Source organism: Thermobia domestica, chromosome 13 (genome assembly GCF_964235325.1).
Source record: "Thermobia domestica chromosome 13, izTheDome1.hap1.1, whole genome shotgun sequence".
Classification (NCBI taxonomy): domain Eukaryota; kingdom Metazoa; phylum Arthropoda; class Insecta; order Zygentoma; family Lepismatidae; genus Thermobia; species Thermobia domestica.
Genome location: NC_137466.1, coordinates 188,373,754 through 188,388,320, shown reverse-complemented (window position 1 = coordinate 188,388,320; position 14,567 = coordinate 188,373,754). Strand labels below are relative to the sequence as shown.

At 33.5% G+C, this 14,567-nt stretch overlaps 1 protein-coding gene across 3 annotated transcripts in view; it reads right to left on the bottom strand.

The window, feature by feature from the left end:
• The window catches only part of LOC145668869 (uncharacterized), a 69,111-nt gene extending 55,932 nt beyond the window's left edge, over nt 1-13,179 (bottom strand). Inside the window, exons 1-3 of one of the 3 annotated variants that reach the window (XM_081737101.1) lie at nt 13,053-13,179; nt 8,779-8,905; nt 752-875 (exon numbers count right to left, since the gene is read on the bottom strand). In XM_081737101.1, coding sequence (XP_081593227.1) covers nt 752-875; nt 8,779-8,905; nt 13,053-13,111 — 310 coding nt within the window. In that variant the 5' untranslated portion in view covers nt 13,112-13,179. Of the gene's footprint in view, nt 1-751; nt 876-8,778; nt 8,906-12,916 lie in introns of all 3 variants that reach the window. The other 2 variants (XM_081737102.1, XM_081737103.1) reach the window with 2 other exon arrangements.
• Nucleotides 13,180-14,567: the final 1,388 nt, after the last annotated feature.

The following is a 14,567-nucleotide window of genomic DNA, read 5'->3' as shown; positions in this document are numbered from 1 at the left end:
CAGTTTAGGTCCTGTGTTATTAAAGTATTTGGAAAATAAACTCTTTTCTTATGCTGATGATCAATTGCTAGAATCTGTCGAAAGGTCCGACGAGTCAGTAACTAGCTTTGCACATGTATTAACTAAACGTTTCGGTGACACTTTCAAAGAAGAAATACTTATTGTTATCGTATCTTCAGGCCTCTAATTTTATTATCTAGAACGCACAGCTGCATAAACATTTAACACAGTAATTGAGTTGTTTTCTGCTTTGGACAAATAGAAGAAACAAAAGCTAAGGTGATAATACGACAGAAAAGAGAAACAGTCTTCACAATTTTGTAAATCACTGAACTCTAGAATAAGGATTACAATATAGTAAATACATACTTCGGGGGGCTCTGTGGTCTAGTGATTCCGGGTTCGATTGCCGGCGGTGCACCCGTTTTCGATGTTCTCCCAGCGTCGTGAGGCAAACTGGGGAATCACGTGAATAAAAGACGTGACGGAGACTAGGTTCAGAAAACTCTTGATACGCCTGTTAGAGACAGAGTGACGCGATGTGCTGACCACGTATTAGTCGCTAGGATGAACGTAGTTCCACTGGTCGCTAACAAATATCATTGGGGCAAAATCAGGCTCGCGAAGAGCTATTGTTATTTTATTTTATGTTTATTAAATAAATATTTTACAATAAAATCCATAAAAATATTGATTGTTAGCAGAAAGTTAGAATTTAAATTTCCATTTCCATTTCCATTTACTACTCTACCTTCAATGTCATTTTGACACATTATATTACACTTCATAAACTTGAGATTTAAGGGTCCAAATTTAGGAATTAATTTCATAATATTCTTCTTTGCCTGTTCTTCATTGTGGTCAGTGGCAAACACCTGTTAAATAAAAACAATATTAAAAATGTAAGAAATGTAATAAATATTCGCTTTAGGTCAATAAAGTTAACATTAAAAGAAATCAAATTAAAATACACATATTAATCACTTCAGTTTGCAAATATTCTTAAGATATACCAAAAATTTTACATAATTTTACTATCTTGCAGACCAAACAATACACTGTTTTCAGCACTTGACGGTTAATATTTTATGTAGGAAATTTATACATTACGTGGTTAAATCTATATAGGATGGTAAGAAACTCTTTGAACAAACTTCGGGAGCTGATTTCCGACACCGGAACCAGCAAAAAAAGTCCTCTGGAGCTTTGGTCTGTGAGGGATAATTTCGGCGATATAAGGTGCTGAAAGCGTGGGAAAATGAACTTCAGAGGGCTGTAATTCAAAAACAACGCAACGTAGAGAGGGATAGGTGCTGATTGCCACGGGTGCTGACTGCCACAGCCAATTATTGGTGCTGACTGCCATGACGGCGTGCTGACTGCCACGAGCCTGGGAGAAACTGTATTTGGAAAGAGAGGAATTAATCCCTCATACTAAATTTATGATTATTTAATTTAGTAGAGAATAATTAGGGATTAATTTAGTAATCATCACAGCAAATCTATGTGGCATCCTATAAGTTACAAAGTTGCTCACTAAGTGGAACGACATACGCTTGGATGTTTATAAACGGATTGTCTTTTCTGTTATATGTACAATTTGCACATTTCATTGTTTATATTAATTGTTTTATTGTATTATTTAATGGATATGATGGTCTGAAGCCAGCTGACAAGGGAAGTTTGGGAGAAGCACTCGCCTGCAGAGAAATAAGCATGTCATTTGAAGGACCAATTCATGCTGATTACAACAGGTAATAAAACTCCTGTACATTGAGAACTGTTCGAGATATTCAGCTTGGAAATTTATATGAGAAAATGAGTGGATGCACGTTTCAATGCGTTAAGTATTCTCTCCCATGGCGAAGCCTGATGGTTTGAACTTGCTATTGCTTGATGACTGGGGTCCATTCACAGACAAATTGTCCATTACAAGTTGCATGACGGATGGCAAAGACCTAATGCTTGAGAAGATATCAAAGAATTGCACACAATTTGTGCAACCATTTGATGTGTTTTGATTCCGATCAATGAAAGATTATGGCAGATTTGTACATAGTATGAAACTTCTTCATCTGGACGCTATAATGTACCAACGAAACAATCAAATAAAGTTCGTGTCCATACGAATCACTTCCAATCACCGCTGTACATTGGATTGTTTCAGTTTGCGTTCTACAAGGCAGGTTACGAACAAATTATAGGCCTATAACTTTTGAATCACTTGTCGAATTTGCTTTTTGCTTTGGTTCTGCGAACTGTTCCCTTGACGGATGCAACGCAATTGCACATATAAAATATTCATGGTGCAAGGGAGTCTTTTGCCTGCGTCATTTCTTCATCAATCAGTGATCAATTTTCATCTCTAACCTATGATTATTGTGAACAATGAAAATGACTAATTGTATCTAACAAATCCGTTAGTTATTGCGAAACACTTTTTTTCTGTCACTTCCGATAGCTTTCAATTCGTATGTCAATATTCGTTACTAATTATGTTGTACTTAACGCGTATAAATGCATATATCCTCATTTTCTCATATAAACTTCCAAGTTGAATATCTCGAACCGTTCTCAACCGTACAGGAATTTTATTAGCTTGTTGTAATCAGCATGAATTGGGACTTTAAATGGCATGCTTAGTATCTCTGCAGGCGAGTGCTTTATCCTGAACTTCCCTTGTGAGGGACAGCTAGCAGTGCTTTTTTGATGGAACTTTCAAGAGCTGCTCGAAACAATTTGCGCAGCTGTACACAGTTCATGCTGACATAGGGAGTTCAAGTGAGAATACATAAATCGTACCAATTTTGTACGCACCGCTCCCTGACAAAACTGAAGTACAGTCATGTCCAAAATTATTGTCACATATCTATAACTGTCTTCTTGTAAGAATATAATTTGATAATTTTGCAGAGTACTTTTAATACTGATATGTGTATAATCAGGAAATGTATATTTGTGGTAAATTTCATAGGGAAAGAATTATAAGTGCGAAAATCATAATGAGTAAAATAAAATGTAACTAATGGACAAGAAAAATTTATTTTCGTTTTATTGTTCTTATTTACTGCTCTTTTGACTTTACCACATACTTGTCTTTGCCGATTATACACACACTAACATTATAAGAAATACCGGGCGAATTCGTTATCAAATTATATTACTAGAACAACATATTTATAGTCATGCGAGAATAATTTTGGACATGAGTGTACATGCAGAGATCTGTTTACCTTTGTTAGGTGTTGGTCTGAACAACACGATCCTAAAGTTCATCTAGTTTCTTTCATGCTTCTTGGCGTCCGGTAATGTTACGTCTAGCAACTTTCTCTCAGGTTCGTGGCAGTCAGCACGCTATCGTGGTTGTAAGCACATTGATATTGGCAATCAGCGCCAGTCGTGGCAATTAGCACCAATAATTGGCTGTGGCAGTCAGCACCCCACCGTAGAGAGTGCGGTTTACAACATGACGCTCGAAGTCATACCTGCTCGATTGAAAAATGTATTTTTCAAATCTCTGCAACATATGTGCGATGGATTCCCCCAAAGGAACATAGGGAGTACTTGCCAGGTTATAGGGAATCCTGAATATATATTGCAAGCCTAAATATATAACAGTTATTAAAAACTCTCCACTTGTAACAAACTCAGACATGTCATATCAACTTCAATTTCCGAGAGTCCACATGTTAAGGTTGACATTATTTTCTGCTATCTGTCGGTCCCCATAGCCCACAATTATTCTTAACAACAACTTCTTAATATACTGTGGCCAACTTATTTTCTGACAGAATTCACCATATTCATATATTGATGTTCGTTGCCACATACGATAAAACACTGCTACTGTTGTATAAATATGGCTCCTATAAAAGTGTTTGTAAGGAACAAGTAAAGAACAACATCATGTTCAATTTGTCGTTTGAATAAAATTGTTACAATCAGTTAAGTTCAATCAATGTTACAATCAGGTAAGTAGTAACTAGGTAGATAAATATATAATATTCAATATTTGTTCAATGTTAAATTTAATCATTATTTAATAATTTTTGTGCATGTATAAAGAACGAAATCGCTTGCAAGTAATATAACAATGAACAATCCATAAAGATCTTAAGAAATATGCAGCATTCGATTATTGTGGTAATTACATTTTGTATATATTGATTTCTTTTCTGTCTAATATTTAAAATATCTGGTTTTAAGTTTTCTAAGCTGCTTAACAATAAGCAAAACTTCGAAAAAAATATCTTCATAAGCAGTTTAAAGCTGGTTAAAACGTAGACTGCCATAAAATATTGTGTAAACTCCATATATTTTTTTTCTAATTTGAGTGCTTTCAAGAATATTCAAAGGAAAAGGCAATAAATTGTTATTATTCTGTCTTTGTACGAGGAAGGATCAGAAGCTAAGGTTACAAGACCGATATTTCTGGAGTTTCGTCTGTTATAGAGAAATATGAGGAACGCGCGGTAATTTTAATACAAGCAGTTGTCAACTCTGCAGAGTTTCAGCCGGCCGCCACCTACAGCGCTAGTTGTGGGTAAAAACAAATGGCGATTCGTTTGGAAAACTGGTCTCGCGAAGAAATCTGCTCAGTTATTCGATTTTTGTGGGCGAAGCATGCGACCAGAGCTAAAATTCACCGGCAGCTGGTAGAGGTTTACGAAAAGAATGTGATGTCTCGTCAGCACGTCGCAGAATCCTGTCGAAAGTTTGCGGCTGGTAGACAAAACCTAACCGACGTATAGAGCGCAGTGACTGATTCAGCACGGCATCGAAAGATTTTAACACAGCTCGCATTGAGGAGGTGATTCACAACAACAGAAGAATCACATTACGCTCCAAGCGACTTTCACCTATTCCTGGACTTGAAGGAGCACCTCGGAGGCCATCGCTTTGCTTCAGACGAGGTGGTGAAACATTTCATGGCAACATGGCTGAACACGCAAGGACAGGAGTTTTGCCAAGAAGAAATCTTCAAACTCATCCCACGATGCGATAAGTGCCTCAATTGATATGGAGACTATGTCGAAAAATAACCTAATTTATGTACTATCTGTTGGCTGTATTAGTTGTATGAAATAATATATACATTGCAGGCTTTGTAACCTTACTTTTTGATTACCCCTCGTAGTAGTTGGGCAAGATTCATGTATTGGAAAATATGACATATATTCATATGTAAAGTTATCATAAGAAATAAAAGTAATGATTGAATGATACTAAAGAGAAGTACAATTTTTTTTAACCTAAGTATGTATGGATTGATTGATTGATTAATGGTTAAGTTTTAATGGGAACATCAACACCGAGGCTATTTGTGCCCGTATCTTACAAATTTATTGATTAATAATGTATATGCAAACTTAAGTATTTCAATTTCATAATTTAATTAAACCTATTACCTTAATTTATATATGTCTGTCAGATTATTATTTTTGAACGACTTACACAGTACTTTTCAAAACAAAGATTTGAACAACTGAAAGCAATTGATTTATTGAGAATATGAACGTCAGGTACTACAACACTTAACTATTGAAATTCACATCAGTTTTCACTTTAATAAATGTTTCACTTTGATACATTTTTGAGGAGCAGATCTCAATGTTCGTTGGTTATAATCACTTATAAGTTTTTACAACTGTATAATTTGAAATTCTTCTCAATGGAGAGAAAATGAGAACAAAAGATACATTTCATAATTAAATATCAATTAATTATGAATAATATTCTAAGATAGTTTCTTGTACATATTATTTTTTACAAGTAACTGACTTAAAATTAAGCCGAAGACTGTAGAGTCAATCAAAAGGATCTCACACTCTGTAATCAAAGTGCTGTCTATGTCAAGAGCGCCTTTACTATTATGTGACCCAATAATATATACTTCATAATTTCAGTACTTGTGTATTTAGTGAGTCACCCTCTTTATTACGTGTTCTTGGTAAATGTGGAAGCGCAAATTTAGCTTTTGTTGGTTCTTGCTTGAAGAGAAACTGTTTTTTTTTTTTATTATTATTTTCTTTTAAATAATAGTATTTGCCTCCCGTCATGAAGGCTGGGAGAGAATAAAGTATAGCAATGTTTTTTCATTAATATAGATTTTCATATTTTTTTTTAAGTAAAGTTAATTTTTTTTCTCATAAAGTTACTATACATCATACAATAGTTTTTCAGAAGCAATAAATTTGTCAAACGTTTCTTACTGTGATGTTGAATATAATTTCTATACAAATAAATAAAACATTAATTTGATAACTGTTTTTTTTTTCCTTTTAAAAGTATATTAACACTGTAGTGGTCGCGCGGATCACTATTGTGATCCAGGGGGATATCTTTTGTTGCCGCTAGGAATTGATAGAACGCTTGCTCTTGAAGAGCCATCTACCTTCCCCCCACATCATGTGGAACAGACCAGTGTTGTCACAGCTTTCCTGCTGCCAAAAGGGCACTTACCGGGTACTCATTTTTATAGCTGGATCACTATTGTGATCCACGCGACCAAACACGGACTACATTTTTTAAAACTTGACCCATTTTGGTTTTTGGAATAACTGTGTTTGTTTTCTATATGTTGCGTATATTTAGTGTTTAAAATGTCGGAGCGAGGCAGTGAACAGATACGTGATCAGTTAAATGAAACAGAGAGTGACTGTGACAACATTGTTGGTATAGAAGACCCAGACGAAGTAGAGGAAGACCTCTTGATTGATAACGAGGTGTCTAATGAATTCGACAGTAATGGAGTTCAATAAAACGAAGAAGCAGAGGATTCCACTACCTGCAGAAGTAGCAGAGGAAGATATTCGAGTAGAAGCAATTCTTACAGGAGACTCTCAACTACCTAATCTTGGTTTGCGTGAGTTTTACATAGATAGGGGAAAAGGTAAGAAAAGAGAGCTGGTATTTGAAGCCTCAATTGCCACGTACTTCTAGAGTTCCATATAACAATATAATACCTCCTTTTCATACACCTGGTCCTTAGGGTGATGCTAAAAATGCTCGTACACCTGTTGGGGCGTTTGCTTGGCTGATTGACAATAAAATGAATAAGTTTTGTTATAAATTTGTTATGAGTTTTGTTAAAATTACAAAATGTCTTATAAATAAGTGTTTTTTCTTTAGATAATAAAAAGAATATTATTAAAATGTGCGTTATACTTTGCTTTATACTCCCCACCCACCATATAATAACAGTACTATAAATATAACCGTTTGAATACAATTAAGCTGTGGATCACAATAGTGATCCGCGCGACCAAACAGGTAATCTGAAAAGCGCGACCACTGCAATGTTAAAGTAGTATCCATAAATTTCGTGTGAAATATGTATAATAAGTTACACAAATGCATAATGAAATAGATGTAATAATTAAATTAATATGTATAAAATATAATTAAATTAATATATAGGTTGAAAATATCAAATATTCATTTATATTTTCACAAAGCCTTTGCTCGTAGAATATATCTATTCTATATGTTGTACTGATACCATAGTTTAGGTTTAAAAGCTTATGTCTTGGTGTTGCACCAGTTCATATTTTGTATTAGTTGCAGTGTTATAAAATATCTCATTGCAGTAAAATATCTCATTGCAGTAAAATATCTCATTGTAATATCCCCATTGCAGTGTTATAAAATACTATGTTTGGTATGATTACATTAACATATACATTTGTAATTTTAATTTATAGTACACTTAAATTTGATAAACAGTCTATGAATGCAGTCTTAACAGCATTATGGGCCCCTGGGTATACCAGTATTCTGGGATCCTACGACTAAATTTTACACGTAATATATGTAATTCTCCTCGTGGGCTTCCTGGGATTTTACTACTTATCCTTACGTTAAGACGTCCCTGTGCTCAGTGTCACAACATACACTTTATTTTATAATCCTTGAGCTTTCCTAGCCATCATTTTTGATACATCTAACAAGATTGATACATCTAAAAGTCTGTTTTGTGGGACCTTGAATAAACAGTTAAGAAAAAGACTCATAAAATGCTTCGTGTGTATGGAGCGGAAACGTGGACATTACATAAAAGTGATGAAAATCGACTGAAAGCCTTCGAAATGTGGGTGTGGTGAAGAATGGAAAGAATTAGTTGGGTCAGGCGGAAAACGAATGAGAGAGTGTTAAAAATGGTGGGGGAGAAGAGAACACTTTTAGATATTATTAAGAAGAGGAAGAGAAACTGGTTGAGACTTTGACTAAGAAGAAATTGTGTCATGAGGAGCGTGCTAGAGGATATGGTGGCGGGAAAGAGAGGGAGGAGGCGAAGGAGATTACAATTAATGGATGATATGAAAACAGAAAAATCATACGTGAAGACGAAGAGGTTAACGGAGGACCGTGGAGCATGGAAGCTTCTCAGCTGCGGCAAGTGACCTGCCAATAAGGGCAGAACACCTATGATGATGAGCATGATGATGATAACAAGATTGAGATAAAGATGAGTTTGTGTTGGGTAGGTACTTGCTTCCGATAGACGGAGTGAAAGTAAACATTCCACAAGATGTGTTCCGGTTTGGAATAGAATAAATATGGCATCTCCTGTACTACGCTTTAAATCTAACACAGATCAAGTTCCCTCACATATTATAACTTAATTTTATTCAATTTGTATACGGATTTTATTTTCTACTGGATTGGTTGGAATTATCACATATCATACATATATATGATAAATAAATAAACCTAAAATATTCGCAATACTCGCATTTATTTCTATAGGATACTGTTGAATATGGCATTAGACTTTACCTTAGCACCCTTCTGAAGCAAACGTTCACAGAACGAATAACCTAAACCTTGGGCTGCTCCAGTTACTATGGCTACTTTTCCATGCAAGTCTAAGGGACTTTGATTCGAAGACCAGCAAATACTCAGCCTATAAAGAAAGAAAACTTTTAATGTTTTACCTGTGTATTGTGTATGTATGGTGTACACAACATGCTTAATAATCGACACATTTCATGCGGTACATTTTTCGTAGATTTTTTTTTTATTTTTTTTTTATTGACCGAATCAAATCAATCTTATTCGTTCGATCCCAGTCACTTATGGGCTAACGGCAACTTTGAGTTTGAAATCACATTGTTATCGTAACTGGTACTGGACTAGTACACATGGTCAAAATATTTTTAGTTTTAAAATAACGAAGACATGGAATTCGCAATATGAGCTACAAACTGCACATTCAACATTAAAGAAAGATAGCCTTTGCAATAGTTGCTCAATCAAATCACGCGGGCACGTAAGTATTAGGTGTCATGAAAAATATTTTGATTATTCATTTGGATTATTCGGTCTAATTATACTAAATCGTATTGAAATACGAAATAAATATTCCTGTTCAATCAACTTAGTAGACGAGCCCATGTGTATCTCGTGTGCTGTCCTTTAAGTCTAGCGCAGATCAAGTTTGCTCACGTACTATAAATGAATTTTATTCCAATTGCATAAGTATTTTATTTTCTATTGGATTGATCGGATTTATATCAATCAATCCAGATCGAGTTTTTAAATCAAAATAACCTATCAAAAATTAACCTGGACGTTCCAACATATTAATTAACCGTCAAACATGAATCACAAAATTAATCTAATATGTTTATAATTTACTCTATTTATACATTTTGTACAGTTTTTCAAAAGAGAAAGGGAAGTTTCAATCTTCCTCTTTTCCTCTTTGTTTATATACTCATATCTTGCTAGAAAAAAATTAGCTCTATTGCTATATTTTAATAAGCTACAACGTTTCATGTATTTTACAAATTTAAAGAGTAAGCATATTCTCTATTAATAAGATAGAGTAGTATATCTATGGCATAATCGTCCAGTGAGATTCGAAAATGTTCTGAAAGTGTACAAATAAAACAAATTCAGGATAAAACTGCGTTTTCAATATTGGATTTATTTTATTATTTCAACTGCTTTAAGTTATACTTATACATTGTGTATGAATAAAGGCAAATTTAAATTTAATACTGATGTCAAACTTTATTTCTGATATTTCAACGAAACAAAATTCACCATATTTCCATACTGCAATAGATCCCTTGCAGAGTAGCAGTTATTACCTTATAATAAATCAAAGCTTATAACTCTCATGAGTTCAAAAATTGAAGCTATCATGACATTAGCTTTTAAAACTGACTTGAATTTAGTTTAAGTTACTAAAACTATTTGGGTGTTAAATGGAACTGATAGTGACAGTACTACACTTCTAAATAATATCTATACTTTAACAAGTTCGACAGTACTACATTTCAACACTACTGATAGTGACAGTACTATATTTCTAAATAATATCTATACTTTAACAAGTTCGACAAAATTACCTAGTCCAACTACTAATAGAGGTAAACTGTTAATATAGTATCTTGAACGAACTAAAAAAAGAAGTATGTCTTCAAAAAATAAATCTTAACACCTATAAGAAACTACAACGCATATATTTTAAGTGACCTGAAAAAAATACCATAATGCAGTACATATTATACACAGAACTTAACATAGATGTGATTACACAGTATAAGAATGCTAAGAACTACTACAAGCAATGCAAATTCATGTAGACACAATTCATATCTCTCTAAACATGAACCACTAGTACACTACTAATACAAGTAATGCAAATTTATATAAACACAATTCACATCTCTCTAACCCTTACTAAGATTCCTTTTTAGTGAAAATAACATTTACTCCCTCGGCATACGTTAGACTTAGGAGAGTCAAACTAATAATTACGCAAGATCTATAATTTCGATTAAAAAATCTATCTCTATCCCTATCTCATTTAAAAACACGAGCTAACTTGTACAAGATAATTGTTATGTTCTATGTCATTTATGGGCTCGTCTACTGTATTATGTTCTATGTAATTTAGATCATCATCATAGGTATTCTGCCTTTATTGGCAGGTCACTTGCCGCAGCTGAGAAGCTTCCATGCTCCACGATCCTCCGCTAACCTTTTCGTCTTCGCATATGATCTTTCTGTTTTAATATCATCCATTAATTGTAGTCTCTTTCGCCCCCTCCCTCTCTTTCCCGCCACCATACCCTCTAGGACGTCCCTCATGATACAATCTCTTCTTAGGCAATGTCCCAACCAGTTTCTCTTCCTCTTCCTAATAATATCTAATTTAGATTAATTTAGTAATTTAGAGTAATTTAGATCAATAAAGCCGAAATGAATGATAGTTCGAGGAGTGGTGTCTGTAGGTGCTGGTGCATTAACGTTAATAAGTATATGGGTAAACAAAGTTAGATTAGGTTGGGTTATGTTAGCTTCATTTCTCTTTTGTATTTCTAATTTCTTTTACTCCATTCAAAATTTCTTTCACTTCCATAAGCTTTTCGTTTCTACTATGCTTCTGTGTCTATTTCTAATTTATTTTTAATCTTATTACGCATACTTATCTTTCACTTCTAGATCATAATTTTTTGTGTATAAGTTTCTCAAATCCTGTTGGCTATAAATTTGACCTCCACTATTTATTATCGCACTGGAAGAGACATTCAAATATTTGCAGATTTAAAAAATACAGGGTTAAAATATGTAATTCACTCAGTTTCATGTACATACAGCATTATTTCAAATAAATACAACTGTCAACTGTCATTTGTCATCATCCTGCTTTCTCTTATTTTCAGATATATTTCACCCGTGTCCATAGGTCTTTTCTCTGGGGTTTTCCCGTTTACTCCATATTCTTTTCCACCAATTCTTTCACAAACATTCACTTTCATTAACTATCCATCTTCTTGAGATTAAAGGGCCTACTTGTGGGACGTAAAACTTTCATTACTATTTTCTAGACTTACACATGTTTCCTTAAATTGTTCCTTACAAAGGTGTTAATTTTGTTAACCCCCGCCTGTTTTTCAACATAACAATAACGATTAATGAATAAGTTATGTTAGGTCGGATTAGGATGAGAAAGGTCAATTTAAGATAGACTAGATTAAGTTAGGTTAGGTTAGGTTTCGTTCACTGACTTAGTACATAGATTTGGCGGGGCGGAACTTAACCCCAAATAAGGGGAAGTCTTTACTTTGGCCATTTCATTAATTTTTTTCAATTCTTCGATTCAGTGATTTGTTCTTTCGATTCTGATGCTCCAGTTGCGTATCGATAAGTACGACCGCTTTAAAAGGGAAAAAAATGAAATCTTTTAAGTTTTACGTCCCACGATTATGCTGGTTAGGCTAAAGGAGACGGTGATGATGAGAGATGAGTGAAATGGAGGAATGAAGAAAGTGGGAGGAAACGAGAGAATCCCGAGAAAACCCACGAGCACGGTGTTTGTCCACCACAAAGTCCACACAGCGCGAGCTGGGATCGAACCAGGGACCCAAGCACCGAAGGTGAACACTCTACCACTGAGCCACCGCGCCCCCCGCTTTAAAAGGGTATAGTTTAGTAGAGTAAGGTAGAGCAGAGCAAGATAGGGAGGTTATAGTTAAGGAGCCGTACTTCCCATTTAGGGAAGGACGAGGAACGCCATACTTTCAGGAATTACTCAATGACTATCTAGGATGTTAAAAAGTAGGTAATAGATTGAGTTCTTGCCCTTGTACTTAGGGTGTTTAGGTAGTGCAACAGTAAGATGTATCCTCGTGCACGGGAGATGAGAAGTAGCTGTTCTTAACTATTACCGATAGGGATAAATAGAGTAGGGGTAGGAACGTGTTAGCTTAAGGTTAGGGAAGTTTTGACCGATTTTCATAAAATTGTGCGGAACCGAAAGAACTAATCACTGAATTGAAGAATCGAAAAATGAATGAAATGGTCCAAATAAAGACTTACCCAAATAAGCGTCTCTTTAATTATAATTAGTGTATATCTGCTATATTGTTTTCGCAATCTTGTACAATTATTCTACACTTACACCAGGGTTTTAAGTTAAAAAATAGATTCGAAACATTGTTCTAACCATAAACACTTAGTATATAGTTCAGAAATCATGTTAGGTTTATCAGTAGCTTAATGTTCGTGATTCGAATTTAAATAATTTCACTACTAACCACTGAATTGGCAATTTATTTAAACTATTTAATTTATTTAATCCTTTTTTAGCTAACATGTTTATTTGTGGATTTGGTCAATTTCATTATTTGTTGTTCTTATTCAAATATAGCACTTTTTTTCTTTTCTCAACCTCAGAGGTTTTATATCTTCAGATGCAGACTTAAGTTCCAGTCACCTATATCAGTGAGATTTCCTATAAATAAGTGTTTTGCAATTTTAATGTTCAGTAATTTTTGTGTTTCAGTAATTTTAATGTAAAAATTGTTGAAAATGATAGATGACGAAAGATGTTACTGCCATTACATTACCACGTTTTGATAAAATTAGTTATTGAAATTAGAAATATTTTCCAAAATCAGAATCTAATTGCTTGATATTGTAAAGATTTTAAATATATTTGAGTTGACAGGAAAAGGTTTTGTAGCTGCTGGTGCTAAATGTAATTTCCTGTTGGTTGGTTTATATGACGTCCATTATTTTAATTGTTTTCTTTGTTTTCTAAATATTTTGTTGTAACGACACTAAATATTGTTGAATTGTCTTTATTTTCTTTAAAAATCTGTTAAGTTTTCCAAAATCCACAATTAAAAAAAATTGTGTCGGTACTTATGTGTATTTTCCATTATATTTTGTATTATTGATGAAAAGTTCCTAATACATTGATATACAGATATCTGTATTAAAATGTATGTTCATAAATCTTTTTGAGATATTAAAGTTCTGCAAGTAAAAAATTAAAAAAAAAACTATTAAATCAATTCAACAGAATATGGAATAGCTCAAAAATACCACTCAATTGAAAACAATATTAATTGTACTCATAATTAAGCCTAAAACAGCTATTGGCAATCCTGATAATGATCATCCGATATCATTTATCCTTGTTTATTTAAAATATTCGAAAATTTAGTGCTTAATTATTTACTTTGTTTCGTAGAAGACAACCAATTTAACATTACGTGATTTATAAAAGATTGCTCAACATATGATGCATCGGGTGCATTACTTTTGAATCAAAGGAAATTTTGAATCCTTCAATCAACAAAAATTTTTATTAGCAACAAATATTGATACATGAAGGACAAGGAATTAGTTATCTTAAAGATTTCATAAAATTTCATAAAATTTCATATTCATATTCATAAAAATTCATAAAAAATTCAAAAATTTCATAAAATAAAAGTATCTACGAAATTCATTAAAATTATTCACAATGTGTTAATAAACAAGTTTAAATCAAAATTTTCAATACATATGACGAACCAAGATTAATTTCCATTGGATTATTACATGGTAGTAAGCTTATCCCACTGTTACTTACAATCTTATATACTAGACGTAGTTTCAATAGCTGCTAAATAAACCACATTTTGCATATTAGCAGACGACATCATACTATATTTAATTACAACAGATCAGTTTTTTTACGACAAAAGAAACTAGAAGAGTTTCTCCAAATTATAACTGGACACTAAATATAGAATTCTATATGAATTGGAATAAGACATAAC